Below are 21188 nucleotides of genomic sequence, written 5' to 3' on the forward strand. Positions count from 1 at the left end.
GTAAATGTACATAAGTTTAAAAAATCTAAATATTAAAAACTTTAAGGTATTTAGGATGCAGATGATCTTTAACAACACATCATAACAGTCTTGTGAAAAGGGTCCATTGGTTGTTTATGGGGATTCTTCATAGCTGTAATGGTTTTTATACTGTACAGACTGTATTCTGTATACTCTACCACTTACAGGACACTTTTTTTTATTTTATTTTTTTAGGAAAATGGAGTAAACGCAGCCTGTTCATTGGATTCTGGTCTACTTTTTATTTATATATATATATTTTTTTACAATTTTAATAAATAATTTGTGAAAATACATTGATTCATTGTGAAATTTCTCTAACTTCATATCTATCCTGCACAATAATCCTACAGGAACTGTATATTTTAATAGACCTGTAGGATTGTAATTCCTGCAGGAACAATCCCTGCATAAATTTCTTTCTTAAAATTTCCTTCACAAAATTCCTGCAGGTATTTCTACAGGAAAATGAGCTGAAAATCCTGTAGGATACCTGTATGAAATCCCTGCAGGATTTCTGTAGGCTATTTTTGTAAGGGAAATTATAGCGAGAGATCAGTTATCAAGATTAAAAGATCCCGGATCTGCCAAATCAACTTAGATCATTTAAGCGAGGTACAAAGAACGGACCCCTGTTTGGTATTCCCTTTATGTTTAACACACCTGCCAGGAAGTTTCTACAATATCTAGTAAGCTTGATCAGCTGGTTCAGGTGTGTTTAGGGTTGGAGCTAAACACCGTCGCTCAAGAACTGAGTTTGGACTTAGAATTACAAATACATAGGTTTATCCCTGTACTGCAGAGAATATATAAAGATGACATTAAACCAACAATGGCTACCAATAATAACAATATAAAGTGAAACCGAAAATAAAGTAAAATCGTTTACTTACTGTGCATGGTAAACAGTAATACACAATGGAAAAATACATTCTTCATTGCCAGGGTTGTAGTTTAAATGTCTTTTACAGTTAACGTTACGCATCAACACGGGTTGGGAGCGACAACAACAAAAGTAGATGAGTAAGGGGAAAGAGCATATCATCAATTAATTCCAAGCTCTTTGGTAGGCCGGAAGTGCGATATGACATCACTATCAGCATTTTTATGACACTATGTATAACAATAATCAATGTTTTTGCAGTACTGTGACGGAGTTTATGGTTAGGGTAGACGTTAATAAAATAAAATTAATGGGAAATTTTATAAATTATGTGAATAAAATTTTTTTGTTAACTTCCGGTTGCATCGATCCCAGGCAAAGAGGCTAGAATCACCAAGAGGCGACACCATAGTGCAATTTTGTAAAAAGCCACTAGATGGCGGCAATAAACTAAATTAAAACTGCTGCGGATTGTCATAGTAAGTGCTGTGTTGTCGTCTTTCACGTTGTATCTCAGCTTTAATGTGCTTTTCCAATAAATAAATAAAAAAACAAAGCAGCTGCTTTCCATCGTCATATCAATAAGATCTAATGGACAGCCGATCGCTTTCATTCCAAAATGGCGGAACCCGGCAGTTGCTTGGCGCTGCTGATGCAATGGACTTTCTACTGAGTGTCGCCTCTAGGTCATTCTAAACTCTTTTGTCCCAGGAGAGATGTTACGAATCCGGAAATGAATAACTACGGAACCCCGGAAGTACGGAACCCCGGAAGGGACGTAGTGGAGGAGAAAAAAAATTGGCTGGGTGAAAAAAAAAATAATGGGTGAAAGAAAAAAATGGGTGGGAGGAAAATATATATTTCTAAGTTTTTGCGTTCTCTCGCAAAGTTTTGCGTTCCCTCGCAAATATGTTTTGCGTTCCCTCGCAAAGTTTTACGTTATCTCGCAAAGATGTTTTGCGTTCCCTCGCAAAGATGTTTTGCGTTCTCTCGCAAAACTGTTTCTCCACAAACAATTCCTGTTCACTTCACTCACTCACTTCACAAGGAATAATAAACGGCAAAAAACGGCCAAACTACTTGCTCTACAAACAAATGTTTGCATGACTATACAGACCAAGTAGAATGATATAACAAGGAAATATCAGTTTGCAACATCAAACAGCGAAACGAGCAGTTTTTAATGTCTAAAAATTAATCAGAGTGACAGAGACCGGAAGTTTCGTGCCAAAACACTATTTCCTCCCCCTTTCTCTCCCTTCCTGTAATTTATACACTTCAGAAATTATTCAACTAGTTCCATACTCCATTCCAGTCGGTGGCGGTAATGCACCTATAAGTCTGGTTGCCAACCGCCAGTAAAACCCAAAGAAGAAGAAGAAGTCTCGTGCCAAAAATATTTAAATGGCAGCGCCCGCTCGTCTGCGGAGAATATGGTCGTGCATTCACTGGTTCGGAGGTTGCAAAGTGAAAGGCGACAATCAGCGCACAGTAATGTAAAGAAAGTGGGGTAGAATGGTAAAATATGGGAGAATTTCAGCAAAAACGGGAGGGTTTACTTGAGTTAAGTGAACAGGAATTGTTTGTGGAGAAACAGTTTTGCGAGAGAAAGCAAAAACTTAGAAATTAGATTTTCCTCCCACCCATTTTTTTCTTTCACCCATTTTTTTCACCCAGCCAATTTTTTTCTCCTCCACTACGTCCCTTCCGGGGTTCCGTAATTAAGAGACATAGAAGGTTGCGGGAACTTTGGAAAATGAGTTTAAAAACAAACAAACAAAAAATAAAAAATTAAGGATAAATCTGGGAATAAGTTGACACAATTCATCACGAAGGTAAGTAACAATTATTTTGGCGTATGCGTTTTAAGATAATTTGTTTGGGTCATATGTGATGGCGTTAACAGCGATGACAATCTGATGACAATGTATCTGCAAGCTAGGCTACATTTATGGCATGCATCTTCATATGTGGATTTTACATATAAAATGTGTCATATATGCATGCATTTTGAAATATAGCAATATGTCCACTTGGGGAAAAAATCTAATATATATATATATATATATATATATATATATAGATATATATATATAGATATATATATATAGATATATATATATAGATATATATATATATATATATATATATATATCTATATATCTATATATCTATATATCTATATATATCTATATATCTATATATCTATATATATATATATATATATATTAATTAATTAATTAAACCAGGGCATAACATGTTTCCATAAAATAAGTTGGTCAAGTTGTAAAAAGAAATCCAAACTAACCATATGAATTTGTTAGCTCACATTGCTAATTTTGTGGTGAACATTTCATCTATACATGTCATTAAGAAAAAAAAAATGTTTGCCCTGCTAATCTTTAACTGAAATCTGTAAAAGTTCATTTTTCAGGTATGTTTTTAGGAATTGGGCGTGGCTGACACACTTTACCACATTTAACACTTAATCTAATCTTTAATTGAAATCTGTAAAAAAGTTGATTTATCAGGTATGTTTTAGGTATTGGGCATGGTTAACACATTTAACCATGCTGCTGCAACTCAGATTTGACAACAAACAGAAATGGTGAGTAGGAGGTGTCTGTTAGGTTGCAATAACTCTCCCTGTTCCCCATCGTTCTAAATAAAATGCCTACTTTACTACATCCGTTCATATAAAAACAAGCCACGCCCACTGTTCATTTAATAATCTGTTTCTCTAGGAACTGCATCACAATATGAAAAAAAATGTTTGCATTTGGTTCATGGGGACTTTAAGTTGAGAGAAATCTAGAAAGTAATAAATTGCTATTTTGATAATTTTTTTTTATGTATGTTACACAAAATGATGCTGCTGCAGCTATGACTAAATTAGGCTGCATTTACACAGCATATCTTAATGGTCAAATCTGATTTTTTTGACGACTCAGGCCATCTTTTTAAAGTGATTCATATGCAAGATGTGAGCTTTTCAGTCACAAACTGCTCCTTGCACATCAGCTTTTTAAAGCTAGTTTTACTGTGCACTTGATTCACACTTCCAATTCTATTAAATATGTGCTGTTAATAAAAGAAATGAATCACATTTTTTTTATTTTAATTTTCCCCTTTATTTACAAAAATTGAAATTTTTAGTGGTTGTTTTTTTTTTGTGATCTATTGATAAATCGAGTTTGCATGTTCTCCCTGTATGTATGTGTGTATATATATATATATATATATATATATATATATATATATATATATATATTCGAGCTGCACAATTAATCGAGATTAAAAGATTGCAACCTTGATTTGAGCCCCTAGACCAGGGGTCTCAAACTCGCGGCCCTCAGTGCAATATTTTGTGGCCCGCGCTGACCGCTGTACACTGACAGAATCAGCGGAGCGGGGAGAGAGTGGGGTGGGGGTGTTTTATTTATACATATACATATACATATACATATACATATGCCTTTTTTTTTAGGTGAGGGAATGGAAGTTTTGAGTGAGTTCCCCCACTTTTTTCCCGAGGACTTGACCCCTGGCACAGCGGTCAGAAAAAGATTGAATTGAAGAGAGGCTGGCAGTCGGCAGGAGAGTTTGTGTGTGGGCCACACCTGGAATCAATTAGAATTAGAACAGACAGAGAAGAATTAGATTTTATTACAGAATTAGATTTGGTCATACCCCCATCATGACTTCATCAAAGCCTGCAGTGAAGAGAAAGATTGATGACGAGCACAGACAATATCAGGAAAAGTGGGAGACGCAGTATTTCTTTGTTGAGCACAGGGGCATCCCCACATGTCTTGTTTGCACAGAGAAAGTTGCAGTGCACAAGGAATACAACTTGAAACGCCATTATTCAACTAAACATGCTGAGGAATGTGCAAAATATCAGGGGGATGAGAGAGCCAAGCGAGTTGCCAGTCTTAAAGCATGTCTTCTGAGGCAACAAGATTTCTTCAAGAAATCAACCAAAGAGAATGTTGCATCAGTCGCAGCTAGTTACATGGTTAGTGAGATGATTGCTAAGGCAGGGACACCATTCACAGAAGGAGAGTTTGTTAAAAAATGCATGTTACAGGCTGCAAGTATTATCTGTCCGGAAAAGAAAGGTCAGTTTAGCAACCTCTGTTTTTCTGCCAACACTGTGGCAGAGCGCATTTCTGACATGTCAAGTGACATTTATCATCAACTGTGTGAGAGCCAAATGTTTTGATGCATACTCTGTCGCTCTTGACGAAAGCACAGACATAACAGACACTGCTCAGCTCACAATTTATGTCCGTGGTGTTGATTGCAGTTTTGAATTGACGGAGGAGCTGCTCACAATAATTCCAATGCATGGCCAGACCACCGCTAATGAGATATTTCGTCATCTGTGTGATACCCTTGAGAATGCAGGTTTGTTGGAAAAACAACCGACGGAGCGCCATCGATGATAGGGAGGAAAAATGGACTGGTGGCACTTGTTAAAAAAAAACTTCAAGAGGAGGGTGTAGAGGAGGCCATTGCTCTTCACTGCATTAACCATCAGCAGACCCTTTGCAGCAAATGCCTGCCGTGTGACAATGTGATGTCTGTTGTTGTGAAATGCGTCAACCAAATCAGATCCAGGGGATTAAAGCACATGAGTTTCCGTGCTTTTTTAGAGAAAATGGAGTCAGAATATGGAGATGTGCTCTATTTCACCGAGGTACGTTGGCTCAGCAGGGGAAATGTCCTGAAAAGATTTTTTGAGTTGAGAGAAGAAGTGAAAGCCTTCTTGGAGAAGGATGGGAAGGCTGTTTCTGAGTTGAGTGATCACAAATGGCTCATGGACTTAGCTTTTCTTGTTGACATCACACATAAGCTGAATGCACTAAACAAGATGTTACAAGGCCAGGGGCAGCTCGTCAGCGCTGCCTATGACAATGTGAGAGCATTCTCCACAAAACTTGTGTTATGGAAATCCCAGCTCTCTCAGACAAACCTTTGCCATTTCCCAGCATGCAAGGCACTTGTGGATGCAGGCATACGATTCAGTGGTGAGAAATATGTTGATGCTATTTTTAAGCTAGAGAAGGAATTTGATCACAGATTTGCAGACTTCAAAACGCACAGAGCCACTTTCCAAATTTTTGTGGACCCCTTTTCCTTTGATGTGCAAGATGCCCCTCTATATGCATTAAAACATATAGATGTTGCATTAAAACAGCTTACAGGAGGAGGAGCGACAGCTCATGCTCCCCCTCGCTGGAGCTCAGCTCTCCTCAAATGGCTCTGCAGCGAGCACCCTCTCCATTGACCTGTAATGCAATTCTGATCTCAAAGTCAAGTTCAGGGAGATGAGTGGAAAAGCAGATATGCATGGGCAATTTTAGAGAGAATTGCCCCCCAGCTTCCCTGAGCTTTCCCGAATGTTCAAGCGGACCATGTGCCTTTTTGGGAGCACATATTTGTGTGAGAAGTTATTCTCCACCTTGAACTTCAATAAGTCAAAGTACAGGTCTAGACTTAATGATGATCATCTTCAAGCCATACTGAGGGTCTCGACTGCTTCCGCTCGAAAGCCAAATGTGGTTCAGATTTGTGAGAAGAAGCTAGACATTGAATTCTGGTCACTTGACATCAGAACCTTAATCTAACCTAATATTAACGTCCTATATGATGTTGTGTGCCTGCTGAGCAATAACTACATGCACTACAGAATGTTTCATTTACAAACATCCACAAATTACATGTGATCGCATAAGCTTTTCACAGCGTAATACTCACTACTCATGAGTACTTTTAAAAGAGCTACTTTTACTCATACTCTGAGTAGTAATTACAACATATACTTTTACTCAACTTGTACTACATTTTTAGGCAAATAATGATACTTTTACTTGAGTATGATTTTTCAGTACTCTTTCCACCACTGCTTGTGACTGAATATTAATAATAATAATAATAATATGCTGTTAGCTGCTTCCAGCCATTTTGATTTTAACAACATTAATTACAGCTCAATAATGCTAATAAAAGCGTTACACTTGTGGCAAGTAGTCATATAGAATGTGGGACCATCTAGGCAGTTGTTTCTGCAAAATAGTATTTAGAATTGTCTTAAAATATATATGTTACGATTTAAGCAATACAGGTACAGCAAATAAAAAAAATAATAATAATGCATGTTTTAGATTTATATTGTGCGAATAATCAAGGATTGATTATTAATTTGTCAAATTGTTTGCACCAAGGGAGCCCCAAATAAAATCCTGCTTAGGGGCCCCTGAAGGCTCGGGACAGCCCTGGTGATTCAGATCGAGGTTTAACCGTAGAGGAAACCACACTAGTAAAAACTTGCTAACAGGAAGCTTGCGAAACTTGTGCAAGACGGGGACACATTTGGAAATATGAATCCTATACAGTCACAGACTATGTAAGACTATGTATTACGAGCGGGATGGATGGCAGAGTATTCAAAATATTAAGTATTCAAAACAACATTATCCTCAAATTACAGGCCCATTAAGGTCATTTAATACACTCAAAAAATATTTTTGCTGCTTGTTCAAAATACTTATTTAAAAGAAGCTAAAACAACACCATTCCAGAGATTTTTCAGCGACAACCTATTTGTTTTATGTTAAATCCACTTAAATTTGTTGCATTTACTTTATCAATTTGTGCTGAGATGACTTCAATAAATTGTATGGAACCCTGCTTTGTTATACACACTGGGTTCCACACAATCAATCTGTGTTGGGACAACATGAAGACATTGAGTTAGCTATTTGTTTTTACAAACTTAAGTGTATCTTTAATGTAAAATTTGTGTTTGTTCATTTTCAGCTCCATCTTCAAGCAGCCAGTGGTGTATGTTAAGCATTGAAGACAAGGCTGTGTGTGGTATCTCTGGCCTTGAAGAACTGTTTGCCTCATTCAACAATTTCAACCTCCAGTATCAGAAAGAGGCAGAAAGTCACCCTTGGGTTCAGAGGTATTGACATATTAACTAGTCATGTATGTTAAAGTCAACTGGGTCACAAACCTTGTCTTGACATTATTTGTAAAGAGCTTCATAGATGCATGTTCTGCTTTTGATCAGTTTAGAGAAGATGGACATTTTTTGCAAAATCATAATTTGAAAATAAGGACTATATCCAAACAAATATATCACAAAAAGACATCTGATTTTACAAAAGCTGTTTGCAAATGATCTGTGCTGTCTAATATATAAATCTACATATAATCCACTAGTGTATTTTTTCTTTTTTTGTTGATTATATCAACCCTGAACTTGGATTCAAAGCCAACAAAGTAAATATAATCAAAGAAGACTGGACATATGCAAAAACAAACAGGACTGTTAACCTGAAGTTTTCTTCTCCTTTGCAAAAAGACTTTAAACATCACAGAGTTGGATTTGATGGATTTTGTTTAAATCATTCTCTGAGACATTTTCCATTAAAAGTAAGTACACTACCTTCATATTTAACTGTAAAATGCTATTTTCATCAGGAAATGTTCATTATGTTTGCTTTTTGGTTTCCTGTCAGTGTTGTGTTTTAATTCATATTGTTACCGTTTGTAATTTTTATAACGTATTTTTTTATTACATATGTTTGAGAGTATAGTTTGGAGTACTGAGTGAAAAGTAGTAATTTATATGATTTCCAGCTGAATAAAACATTGTAACGGTGTAGACATCGTTTAATACTGTAAGAATATGCAATATATCAGTAGGGTACTGTTTTTGGTAACTGCAGTACAAGATTGTAAATCATGTTTACAGTAGGTGGTTCTGTAAAAATACAGAATGTGGCTAGCAACCCAGCTGCCAGGTTTTACTGTAAAAAATTAACGAATGCTTTAATATAAAACCAACTTTACTTCAAGAAGCTTGGCGGAATAGCGCACTTTTCATCATGACATCATATTTATATTCTTTCAAGCTATTACAGCAGGCTATTGCTTTCCAGTAATTTCATCCAAACGGACAGACTGGAATACCGACGGCTCAGTATGCCTGCCACCAGCAGCTCATGCGAGCCAGTTGAAGATTAAATTAAAAATTTTAAAACTTACCTGTTTAAAATAAAGACAGCCATGTCCTCTTTCAGATAGTGATTTTGAACTGCATATATCCCTCCAGCCTGCAAAAGTGACTCTGAAATTGATTCCGGATTCAGAAAAGTTTTGATTCTGCATTTTTGAAACTTTTAAAAACTATCTTTCTTTTCATGGTTACAAAATGAAATGGTTACATGAATTGGTCTTTCAGAAGGAAGTTCATGTTAATGCTGAGTTTGCCTCTCTTCTTCTCTCTCACTCTCTCTTTTTCAGCTGCAGCAGATCACTGCTGCACATGCGTGCAAATGACGGAGCTATCTGCATGAACGTGTGCCGTTTTATTTAAACGTGTTTAATTTTAGTCCTATGCCTTGCCCAGAATATAAAAATACATATAAACACATTTAGATTAATTACTTTAATCATTACAATTGGAACTTTCAATCTGCACAACAAGAACTGTTTTGCAGTGGAAATGTGATTGAAGTAATGCTTAAAACAAATGGAAGCTGAAGGGCTTGCAGTCATATTAAATAAGGAGAAAATAGATAACATGTCCCTCAGGCTTTACATTAATCAAAAATCAAATCAGAATTGCTGTTGTGCAATAAATTTCCTTCTTAAGCCATTAAACTGAATACTAGTTTTTTTTGCAAAACAACTAGAAAAAAATATTATATAGTTGTCATCATGCCAAAGACAATATAAGTTCGATGTTAGAGATTAGTTATAAATTATTCATTTTATTTTAAATAATCTTGTCGCTATTAAAAACACTTGGAAAAACTTTTTTTAAAATAACTAGAATTTTACCGGAAAATTATACCTAGTTGAAATCATTATTATTTAAATGAGTTTGACTTTGCCCAATTTTCTTTTTTAGAGGACATATAGACATGTGTATTGCTGCTTTATTGAACAGAAAGTGAATACCTGGTTTAAACTGTCAGGCGTTATTTTTTAATATTTTTATTTTTTCAAATATCGTAGGCTACGTTGTTAATGTCCTTTTTGGTTTCCGAAGCAACATAGGGGGGTTTAGGGGATTTCTCTTTGTTAAAGACAGATGGCGCTGCGTGTTTAACTAATGCGGTCTCCCAAACAGTCTGAGATCTTACCAGAGCAGCTCAGTTCAGAACGAGACAAAAGCAAGTCCTGATTTGTTATATAGGCTACTGTTACATTTACGTTGACACAAACTCAGTTAATTTCTTAATATATATATATAAATATATATATAAATATAACACTCGTTTAGATGTTATAAGCGAAAAGTGTATAAGGCAGTTAAGTGTGCTGTGGTGACACTGAAAACTGACGGTACAGGACCAATAAAAGTGCCTATGTTTCACTCTAGGCGGCGCGCGCACACGAGTTTGCTCTCTGTCGACTCATAACGTCTCCGAGGACTCTTGTTCTTAGACCTCTCGTTTATCTACAAAACGTGTTTTAAGAAATTTTGTTCAAATTTATTTTTATTCCTATTTAGACTGTTTTAGTTTAGTTTTTATTCCTATTAAATTTGTTTTGTTGTAAAGTATACGAAAATGATTTGCTTGTTTGCTGTGCTGTGTTTGTACCTCACTGGTAAGTTGTGGCTTTATCTTTTGCAATTTATAATGCTGGCTGTATTTCTTCTAAGCAATATGTGCGATTCGTTTTGTTTAGTCTTATCTTAGTTTCATTAGCGTTGTCATATCTTTTACACAGAAAAGCAACTTTTTTTTTTATTTTGTTTGTTTGGTTTTAGTCCGTTTAGATTTACGTGTTGCTTTGTTACTGCTGTTTCACACATACTCATCTGCAGTGCATTTGCGGTCTTTTTTTTTTTAACAGGTTAATTTTCACACGTAGTCGTCATTCTGTGAAACTGAGGCCATTTCCAATTAGCAATTTTTGAAATGATCATTATGTACAAACTTAAAAAAAAAAACTTGTCTGCATGGTCTAATCCTATATCAAAATACCTTAAAAGCTCACCTATAGTGCATGTCTTTGGACTTGTGGAAGAACCTGAAGCACCCAGAGGAAACTTACGCAAACACAAGGAGAACATTAAAACTCCACACAGAAACGCCAACTGGCCCAGCCTGGGCTTGAACCAGTGACCTTCTTGCTGTGAGGCGCTGCGTCACCGAGCAGCCCACTTTTTGTGTAATTAAAAAAAGTGTGTGTGTGAATGGGAGTGTATGGGTGTTTCCCAGTTATGGGTTGCAGCTGGAATGAAATCCGCTGTGTAAAACATATGCTTTATAAGTTGGCGGTTCATTCTGCTGTGGCCACCCTGGATTAATAAAGTAAGTAAACCGAAAAGAAAATGAATGAATTAATTAATAGCAGAAATCAATCCTAAATGTAACTGGAAAACAATATGGAGTGATATGCTAAGATCACTTAAAAAAACTTTTGCATGAATATTATGACAATTCTATAGAATACAAAAAATAAATGTTTTATAGAATTATCTGTTGTCTTAGAACCAACTCATGGCTGAGATTTAATGTTATGAAGCCTTCGCTCCCTGACTCTTTATCCCTGCTTTCTGCTTTAAAGCCATGCTTAGTGAAAGTAACATCATGATCATATTATATGAACTTTAGCTATGTTGACTTGCAAAACTCGCTGCGTTCTAACACCTCTGCACAAAAGGCAGCTACTTTGGTTTCATGGAGCATTAGCGGTGCATATTTTATCAGCGTGCATACAAACAATGTTTTTTTGCGCGCATCTATCAGTTTGCTTTCGCTAGCATTGTATCGGTTGTACATAGAGGTTAACAAACCCGTGCGTGCAAAAGATCATTCATTCATTTTCTTTTCAGCTTAGTCCCTTTATTAATCTGGGGTTGCCACAGCCGAAAGAACCGCCAACTTATCCAGCAAGTTTATTTTATTTATTTTTTTTACGCAGCGGATGCCCTTCCAGCCAACAACCCATCTCTGGGAAACATCCACACACACATTCACACACACTCGTACACTAAGGACAATTTAGCCTACCCAATTCACCTGTATTGCATGTCTTTGGACTGTGGGGGAAACCGGAGCACCCGGAGGAAACCCACGCAAATGCAGGGAGAACATGCAAACTCCACACAGAAACGCCAACTGAGCCGAGGCTCGAACCAGCGACCTTCTTGCTGTGAGGCGTCAGCACTACCTACTGCGCCACTGCTTCGCCTGCGTGCAAAAGATGCCAAATGTAAATGGCTCCTAACGTTTTTATTCTGGGATTGCCACTCTTAATTAATACACTTGCGTACAGTAAATTGTATCTCAGTGCTTTTACTAGGGGACTTTTTCTCTCCTCATGCCGCCAGCAAGATGCTGCTCTGGGCGATTGCCAATATTGCACATGCCTAAATCCGACACTGCCGTTGATTATTGTTTTAGAAAAGATCTAAAACTTTTTTTTCAGATGGGCCTTTGTAAATGGAAAGTTCAAAAGGGTTTAAAACTGTTCAGTTTAATTTTAGGTTATAAACTTTTGTTTGTTTTATATTGGTTTATTTATTGAATTATTTTATTCTATCAGATTTTTGGAATTCTTTAAATGCTTAATATCTTAGGCTTTTTTAACAAGATCTAATATTACACCATTTTGTTGAACCTACAAAAGTTAATACGTAATTTATAAAGTTTTAGTCTTTTTGTTGTGTTCATATTTTGTTGGCTATTATCTCCAAAAAATAAATAAGCCCAGCCACTTGCACTGTAAGACAATTGGCTGTAGACAGAGCTGTGAATAGAGTGATCTTTCGCACCTTTTGAACTTGATAAAATTTCTTGACAAATGAAAGTTACTGGCTGATGTGTCTTTAATGTGGTATAGGGCCTGACTGAATTGTGTAAAGATTATTAAGCGTTAATGAAACAACATCTTCAAAGACACAGCAAACGTATTAAATTACAACTACTTCGAGGATTATTTTATGCAACACAAGTTAAAAGGGAAACATAAGGGAGATCTTAACTGACCAGTAACTATACGTTTCTTTCTTTTTTTCTTTCTTTCTTTCCTTTATTTATGTCTTTTGTAAAAGATATTTTAATATTTTAACCATGTTAATCATGACCATTACACATGACTAGTAAAATGGTGGCAGACCATCATTACCAGGCTTGAGCAAACTCTGCCTTTGCCTTCACTCTGCCCAAAGCCCCAGCCTCTTTATCCCTAGGTATTTGACGTCCGGAAAATAATATGTAATAATAATATGTAATACGTAATATTAATACGTGCCACACATATTTGCTGAAGGCAGCAGCTTGAGTGCAGTGAGGGGTTTGCATCTTTGATAAACTATGTTAGTTTATATTCATTGAAAAGAAAGGATTAATAAATCCATATGAAACAGTCCCTTAAAAGTGACGTCATGTCTGGTCAGGGCATACGTCTTGATTAACGACATGTTCTGGCCTACCTTTTCCAACCAGGCCAGTTGTGTCAAACAAACCGGGATATGGCAGTCGATTGCGCCCAGGCACGATTCAAATAGCCTAAAGTGAGTGCACCCTATAAGAACACTACACTCAAAGCCCTGATTTGGCCCGATCAGGCCCTGGAAATGACTGTGAGTATGCAACTGGCCCTTGTTCACACTGGCATGCTCATGTTAGGCACGACAGTGAAAACGCAGCTATTGTATGCCTGAACTGGGTGGCACGGTGGCTTAGTGGTTAGCACTGTCGTCTCATAGCTCAAATCTTGGTTCTGGTTCAGATCTTGGCTGTAGAGTTTGCAAGTTTATATGGGTTTTCTCCAGGTGCTCCGGTTTACCCCACAGTCCAGACATGCGCTAGGTAAAAAAATAATAATAAATGGCCATAGTGTATGAGTGTGTGCATGAATGCGAAAGTGTTTTTTTTTTTTTCCCAGTTCTAGGTTGTGGCTGGAACAGCATCCACTGCGTAAAACATAAGCAGAAATAGTTGGTGGTTTATCCTGCTGTGGCTACCTGATAAATAAGGGACTAAGCTAAAGGAAAATGAATGAAGAGTGAATGCCAATGCAGTTAAAAGAGAAAATAAAAATATTAAACAGTTATACAAAATCTGAAAGTACATTTTTTATACACTTTCTGTAAAAGCGTAACTGAAGTTTTACCATAACAAATACAAATGCCTGGAATTACAGATAATAAAATTCATCAACACAGGCTTATAAGTAGATGTAAAGATTGTATGTCTTGCAGTCCATCAGAAGGGTTTGTAGAGTCAGCACAACTCTGGTCCGTTATCTTCTCATCGATGCAGAGACTGAGCCGCATTTTTGCGTGAATCGGCTCAAAAGTGCCTTATTATCTGGCCAGTCCCTGCCTCCACGCTGTATACTAACTGCAAATGCACAGCAGACAGAGAATGTGAAGCATTACTTTTAGATTTATCTGCTCTGTTGTTGCTGAGGGATTTTTTTTACCCAGCAGCAACAAAGCCTGGCTTTAAAGGGACAGTTCACCCAAAAATGAAAATTCTGTCCTCATTTACTCACCCTTGTTTCAAACTTTTTGAGTTTCCTTTTTCTGTTGAACACAAAATTAGATATTTTTAAAATGCTTAAAACCTGTAACCATTGACTTCCATATGATTTTATTCCATAAAGTTTTGAAACTATTTGAGAGTGAGTAAATAATGAGTAAATTAAAAAATTTTGGGGCGAACCTTTCCTTTAGTGTGGAGTTGGTAATACTGCGAAACAAAAGAAAGGAATGTATTTTGTGCAAGTAGACAGATACCTGTTGTTTTTTTTCTAATAACATATATTTTTAAATTGTAATTTTTTATAATGACAACGTTGCAAGACAGAGTCCTTTTTGAACATAGAAATTTCAATATTTTAATGACTGTGTGGGGAAAAAAATAAAAAACATGCTAATAGAAGTTACAGATGTAAAATTGTATTTGATATTTTTAGATGATTTACATTATTAAGGGAATATTTGGTTTGGTAAGCAATTTTTACCTTTATTTAATCATTCTTTTATATGACTTTTATGTTTCTATATTTTATTATCTCTATATATGATTTGTGTATTTAGTTGAAAAGCATTTTAAGCTTTAACGTTCCTAAAAAAATCCTCCACAAACCGTTTTCTTAGTTATTTAAAGGTTCAGTTGGTGATTGTCTTCAGAAAGATGTTTTGTTGTGCTGTTTGAAAGTCTCTTCACAGTCCAATAGTAAGGATTACAGTAAATAAGTTTTAATGTATTTTTATATGAGTAAGGCATAAGACTAAAAAATGTTCGTCCAATAAAATATTGTCGGGCCGACATCTCCCATAATTCCAAAGTAGCTCACTGTCTGTCAACAAATGTAGATTTGGACTTCTGCACATCTCTGTTCATGCAGATCCGCCATTAGAGCATGCACGCCTGCATGAGTGCCGCACGTTCACGACACATGCACACGAGACAATCACAGTCGCAGTAAAATCAAATGCTGAATTTAAACTTTTTAAAATCCTGAATCAATATTGGAGTTAGTTTTGCACGCTGGAGGAAGGATGACACTATGGCTGAAGTATTTCTGTTAGACAGGTAATGTTCTGTTTTAAAACTCTTTTAGTCCCCCAAACCTGATGTAGAGTGTGTTGTGTTATGAATGGGTTATATGCACAGAAGTGTTGTTCAGACACTGAAATCTTCCAGTGAAAGATGGATGTGACTATATTCAGTTTTATAAGCACCTTTTACACCATCGATAATGTAGATTTTTATTCAGTTTAACACCAATATATAAGTAAACAGCGACCTGCTTTACTGAGCTGAAGTTTCTTTTATATTCGCATTGCGTCATTTTTTAACAATGACAGCCTCTGAATATTCACTCTGAAATATCATGTAAGTGGGGCTTAGTAATAAGTGAAATTCCTGCACGCCGAAGGCTAAACACTACATCTCTAACTGACGAATTAAATGAACTACTGGGTTGTGTGCTATTGAGTCGCTGTGTGCGCGTTTGCTATTTCAGGAGGCGTGGCTTTGTAACACAGTCCTTCCCCTGCCGTCTAAAGATAATATGCTTACCGGTTAGCATTTTGGCAGATCACCTACTGCCCCTTTAAGTAATTATTTCAGGAATTTTTGATCTACCTCTCATTTTGTTTCTCGTCTTCAGGTGTGTCTGGTGCTGATGGACTGGAGTCAGTGTCAGTGATGGAGGGAGATTCAATCACTCTATACCCTGGTGTCACTGATATACAGAAAAATATGTTGATTTATAAGTTTGGAGCAGAAGGCGCTTTCATAGCTCTCAAAGATGGAAATCACATCTCAGTAAATTATGATGTTTCTAATGAGGGATTCAAAGGCAGATTACATCTAGATCAGACTGGAGCACTGACCATCAGTGACAGCAAAACCTCAGACTCTGGAGTTTATGAACTAAATATCATAGGAGGAAGAGAAGATCAAGTCAAGAAATTTTGTGTCACTATCTATCGTAAGTATAGTTTGTCTATTTCAAATAAACAATTTTAACAGATGTTGGTAAGTAGATGTTTGTTTGTTTGTTTGTATTTTTGTTTTGGCCTGCTGCTTTTATCACTGGCCAAAACTAGGAAACCAAGCACTGAAAATGTGATTTTTCAAATAGTTTAAGTGAAATTTACCAACAAATCATTCAGTGATTTTTGAGCTGATTTAAAGCATTAAAGGGCACATAGGTTACCGCTTTTTTCATATTTATTAAAATTTTTTAGTGTCCCCAGAATGTGTCTGTAAAGTTTTAGCTCGAAACACCCATCAGAGTATTTATTATAGCTGTTTGAAGTGTCTGTATTATAGCTGGGAAAAGGTTGTTGCTTTTTTTTGCACTGGGCCTTTAAGGCGAGTCATCTCCGCCCACCGATCCCACGTGCCTGTCAGCAACATGTCAGGAAGCAGATGTCACATAAGGTTTGTGAGAAATACTACAGTAAGAACTTTACCAACTAGTATTTGATGCATTTTTTGTGGAGTTGCAATAATGAGTTTACGCACACAGCGCAGACACGCAGACACACACACATAGCATAGACACGTAGCGCAGACACTTACGCACATACATAGCGTAGACACGCAGGAAGACACACACACACACACACATAGCACACACGTAGCGCAGACACTTAACGCACATACATAGCGTAGACACGCAGGCAGACACACACACACACATAGCACACACACGTAGCGCAGACACTTTTTTTTTTTGTGGAGTTGCAATAATGAGTTTACGCACACAGCACAGACACGCACACAGCATAGACACGTAGCGCAGACACTTACGCACATGCATAGCGTAGACGCGCAGGCAGACACACACACATAGCACACACGTAGCGCAGACACTTAACGCACATACATAGCGTAGACACGCAGGCAGACACACACACACACATAGCACACACACGTAGCGCAGACACTTAACGCACATACATAGCGTAGACATGCAGACACACACACACACGTATACATAGCGCAAACACACACACAGAGAGACAGTGAGAGAGACACGAGGCTGTGCTGATGAAGTGAATCTGAAGTGAGTTGCTGTACTTCATTACACACATGCACACGTTTTAAAACATCTTAAACTTGTAAAACTCACTCTTGATCATGCCTGATGATGATTGATAATCCTAGCAAACTGTCTGAACAGACCCTTTATTCCCGGTTGCTTTGCACTCGTCCTGTCTTGTCGGTATGAGTTTATGCGTTACTACGGAGACATGTTAATGCGCGCAGCTGTCAATCAATATTGGTGGGCAGGGGGACAGCCTCCTACGTAAAGTTGCGGTCGATCTGAAAACCGCTCCAATTGGTCCACCGTTTTTATGTTGTTAAATTTGAAAAAAAAAGTACTGGGTGTGTTTATATCACCCCGATATGACAGTATATACACCATACTTACACACATGTCTGTCCAAACAGCTTGAAAAGTAGATTTTTCACCATAGGTGCCCTTTAAGCAAAAAAAAAAAATCTTCAATATTTTAATATTGCATCTCAGATACGGTGATAATATCTCAGGTTTTTGCCAGTCTGACGCTGAGTCATATACTTATGTAGGTTTTACTGAAACATCCATTTAAGGCCCTCTCGAAGTAAAACAATGGATGATGGAGGCCCTTTTACACTGATCAAAATAAAGAGATGCAAATGTATGACAAGAATTGTGTTTGGACTGTCATCCATTTTGATTTGAGCTTCACCTCATGGTCGCTGCTCTTTTCGTACACAGTAATACAGTTATGTACATATTTTTAAAAAAAAAATTTAGCTTAATATTTCACCTGAATGAATATGAATTATTAATAGTGCAATCTTTGAATCCTTGAATATTTTGGCAACTTTAGGGACAAGTAAAAAGATAACCAGCGTTACTAAACCAGTCATATTACTGTACATACCACTCATTTTTTTATTAACTTTTGTTTTCCTTTATGTTGTTTATTTATTTCCCTGTTCTGTATTTGTATTTTTATATATAATTGCTTAATCAGTCACAAAAAAGTATTACCTGTACAATTCTTTTGGTTTATAATTATTTACACTGTTTTTCAGCTCGTCTACCTGCTCCTGACATTATCAGAACTTGCCCACAAAATTCATCTTCATCAGTATCTGAACATTTAGAGGTGTCCAGATGTGAGCTGCTGTGTTCAGTGGTGAATGTGAGTGCTGTGAGTCTCTCCTGGTACAAAGGAAACAGTATATTGTCCAGCATCAGTGTGTCTGATCTCAGCAGCAGTCTCTCTCTACCTCTGGAGGTGGAACATCAGGATAACAACACCTACAGCTGTGTGATAAACAACACCATCAGCAACCAGACCACAAATCTGGACATCACCACACTCTGTCAATCATGTGAAGGTGTGTCAACAAAAGCTTTTTTAAGTCCAAATGTTGTGAAATTCCAAACAAATAACCTCATACAGCAACCTTTATTTCTTTTTAGAATGTCCATGCTGTGGTTCTGTCGAAAGTGTGATGAGATTGGTCATCTCTGCTCTGGTGGGCGTGGCTGCTGCTGCTTTTGTGGTTGAAGACATAAGATCCAGAAAGGGAGAACAGGAGAACAGAGAGGAGACAAGCTGTTAACAATTTTGGCAAATTACACAGCATTCTACTGTAATATGAATTAGGGCTGAGCTAATAATTGAAAATTCGATTTCGATTTTGGCTTCTTACGATTATGAAAAAACATTAATCGAGATAAAACGATTAATGCATCATATACCACCCCTTTCCAGTTGTATACATTTGTTGCTCTGCAAAGCTCAGTTTCACGTGTACATGACTAAAAGCATGTACTGTAATGTCACGTCTGCAGCACGGGATGCGCATCATTAACTGATGTACATTTGAATCATTTATGTTTTTAAAAGCATGAGAGAGAGACTCAAAGACCAGCAGAGCACACACATCCTAAGTCATCTTAATGAGAGCGCTTTAATGGTCAAATAAGTGTCAAAAATGCGGTGTTTAGTGATTATTCATATTAACTCTCATTTGTGTAATAAACAAACGAGAATCAAAAGACATGTGAATGAGAAACCATAAACAGAATCGTACTGCTCTTAAAGTGACAGTGCGCAATATTCCTGCTGCCGACTGTTTTTATCATTAATCAAACAACAAAAGGAGAAAATCACGAGATATTTAAAGCAAAGTTTGTTTCATATTTTTATTCTAGTGTAATTTTCCTTATTTACAGGGAGGAAAATAACAATATATACAGTTGAAGTCAGAATTATTAGCCCTCTTCAATTAATAGCGACCCCTCTCCGCCATAGTTTTAATAACTCTTATACTCTTTCATAACTTTTATCTTTATCTTTTTGTATTATGAGCATAAATGATCAAAAAAACTTTGTGTAAACCTTTATACTTCCTAAATCTACTTTGTAATAATATTTGTTAATATTTGCGCTGCACAAATCAATTCAATTTGCTGTTTTTATTGAATAAATTGTATTATTATTATTATTGATGCGACTACATCATTGACTCCTCCTCTTTTGAATTCGGTGTACTAGTATTTTATTTGAATACTAACATTTTTACATTCTTGCTAGAAATCACACTTGACAGTGTAGTTGTCAATCATCAGAGATCTAGCCCATGTAGAGTGCTGGAGAACTACAAGTCTGCCACCATACGAACTACAACTCCCTTCAGGCACCACACACACACACACCTGTTCTGGTTTACCTTTGATTACACACAGCATGGGAGCTGCTCAAGAGCTAATCACTCAGACTGTAGGTGCATCCCAAATCGCATTCTTATGCAATATTCTATGCCATTTTGTAGAGTAAATAATGTAAGTAGTGCATTCACACTGAAAGCTGTAAAAATAATAATTCACTTTAATTAACCTGATGATGCACTTATTCAAGTGCTATAATGAAGTGTGGAATGATGGACACACTCGACAGCCGCAGGTTTGCTAATGTTGTGGAAGGGGCAACGCTATTTATTTTAGATTGTGAAAGCAAAATTCTCCTAGGAGAGTGATTATAGCGCCTCTGATGGTGAATGCAGTTATAATCATGGCAGGTATTATTTGGTACTTTGGTCATTTATTTCACTAATTTGACCACCGTCAAACATTATTAGGGAAATGGTTTGAATTTCCACATAGTAAAAAAACATTAGTGTAGTGTGGAACGACACTAATTATACACTATGCTGTTGAGTGTGTAAGTACATAGTGCATAAGTACATAGTGTATAATGTGCTATTTGGGACGCAGCTTATATAAACTGCTCAGATTGACACTCTCATTGCTGAGTCTTGTTACAGGTAGCAATTCTAAGCATATTATCCAGCCTAGGCTTTCTGTGTATTAATCCTTGACTTGTTTTTAGTGTCTTGATTCTCTGTTGCCTAGCCTGACTATTTACCTGTTTAAACTACGAATTCGGAATTCGGTTTTGCTTCTGTGTTGACCATTGCCTGCCTAACCATTCTCTTTTGAATAAAGTGCTGCACGTGGATCCACAACTTTGCCAGCGTTTCCTTAGTTACAAACTTCTGGAGGTCTGGCCTCAATAAATCAAAATTGACTTTACTTTTTTACACCACTTTGGTAATGTAAATAAGCTCTCATTTAATAAGAATATGTCAATAACTCAATTTTGACAAAAAATGTCAGATAGAACCTTATAATTCTAAGGTGACGAAGTGGTTCCATACCTTTGAGTTTATATATTGTTTTACACTGAAAGGGGACATTTTGAACAATGTTTAGA

At 36.7% G+C, this 21188-nt stretch overlaps 2 protein-coding genes across 28 annotated transcripts in view; one reads left to right on the forward strand and one right to left on the reverse strand.

Annotated features, from left to right (window-relative positions):
* Nucleotides 1–9253, reverse strand: part of LOC100334619 (uncharacterized) — a 29706-nt gene extending 20453 nt beyond the window's left edge. For 9 of the 20 annotated variants that reach the window (XR_015521518.1, XR_015521520.1, XR_015521519.1 and 6 more), the window contains exon 1: nucleotides 915–1102. Coding sequence is in view for 1 of the 20 variants with exons in the window: in XM_087303626.1 (XP_087159752.1) it covers nucleotides 915–960 (46 nt within the window). In the remaining 19 variants the exon portion in view is untranslated. Of the gene's footprint in view, nucleotides 1–914; nucleotides 1103–8965 lie in introns of those variants that run through there. The other 11 variants (XR_015521531.1, XR_015521530.1, XR_015521534.1 and 8 more) reach the window with 8 other exon arrangements.
* On the forward strand, nucleotides 2331–19922 carry LOC100007503 (uncharacterized). 8 transcript variants are annotated; one of them, XR_015521572.1, is made up of 7 exons: nucleotides 2331–2739; nucleotides 7730–7877; nucleotides 8190–8350; nucleotides 16067–16390; nucleotides 18496–18804; nucleotides 18890–19256; nucleotides 19348–19922. XR_015521572.1 is itself a non-coding variant. In XM_087303820.1 (6 exons), exons 4-6 carry the CDS (start codon nucleotides 16105–16107, stop codon nucleotides 19030–19032), a joined length of 738 nt encoding a protein of 245 aa, XP_087159946.1. In that variant the 5' UTR covers nucleotides 2331–2739; nucleotides 7730–7877; nucleotides 8190–8350; nucleotides 16067–16104; the 3' UTR covers nucleotides 19033–19922. The 8 variants fall into 8 exon arrangements, 4 of the variants coding, with proteins under 4 accessions (XP_087159946.1, XP_087159947.1, XP_087159948.1 ...); XR_015521574.1 differs by having other exon boundaries at nucleotides 8280–8350; XR_015521571.1 differs by lacking the exon at nucleotides 8190–8350.
* Nucleotides 19923–21188: the final 1266 nt, after the last annotated feature.

Source organism: Danio rerio, chromosome 22 (genome assembly GCF_052040795.2).
Source record: "Danio rerio strain M-AB ecotype USA chromosome 22, GRCz13ab, whole genome shotgun sequence".
In the NCBI taxonomy this organism is placed as follows: domain Eukaryota; kingdom Metazoa; phylum Chordata; class Actinopteri; order Cypriniformes; family Danionidae; genus Danio; species Danio rerio.

Coding starts and splice junctions, on each gene's coding strand:
- LOC100007503 (XM_087303819.1), top strand. CDS start 10,498: ATGATTTGCTTGTTTGCTGTGCTGTGTTTGTACCTCACTG. Junction 16,391..18,495: donor ATTTTGTGTCACTATCTATC/GTAAGTATAGTT, acceptor ACTGTTTTTCAG/CTCGTCTACCTGCTCCTGAC. Junction 18,805..18,889: donor ACTCTGTCAATCATGTGAAG/GTGTGTCAACAA, acceptor ATTTCTTTTTAG/AATGTCCATGCTGTGGTTCT.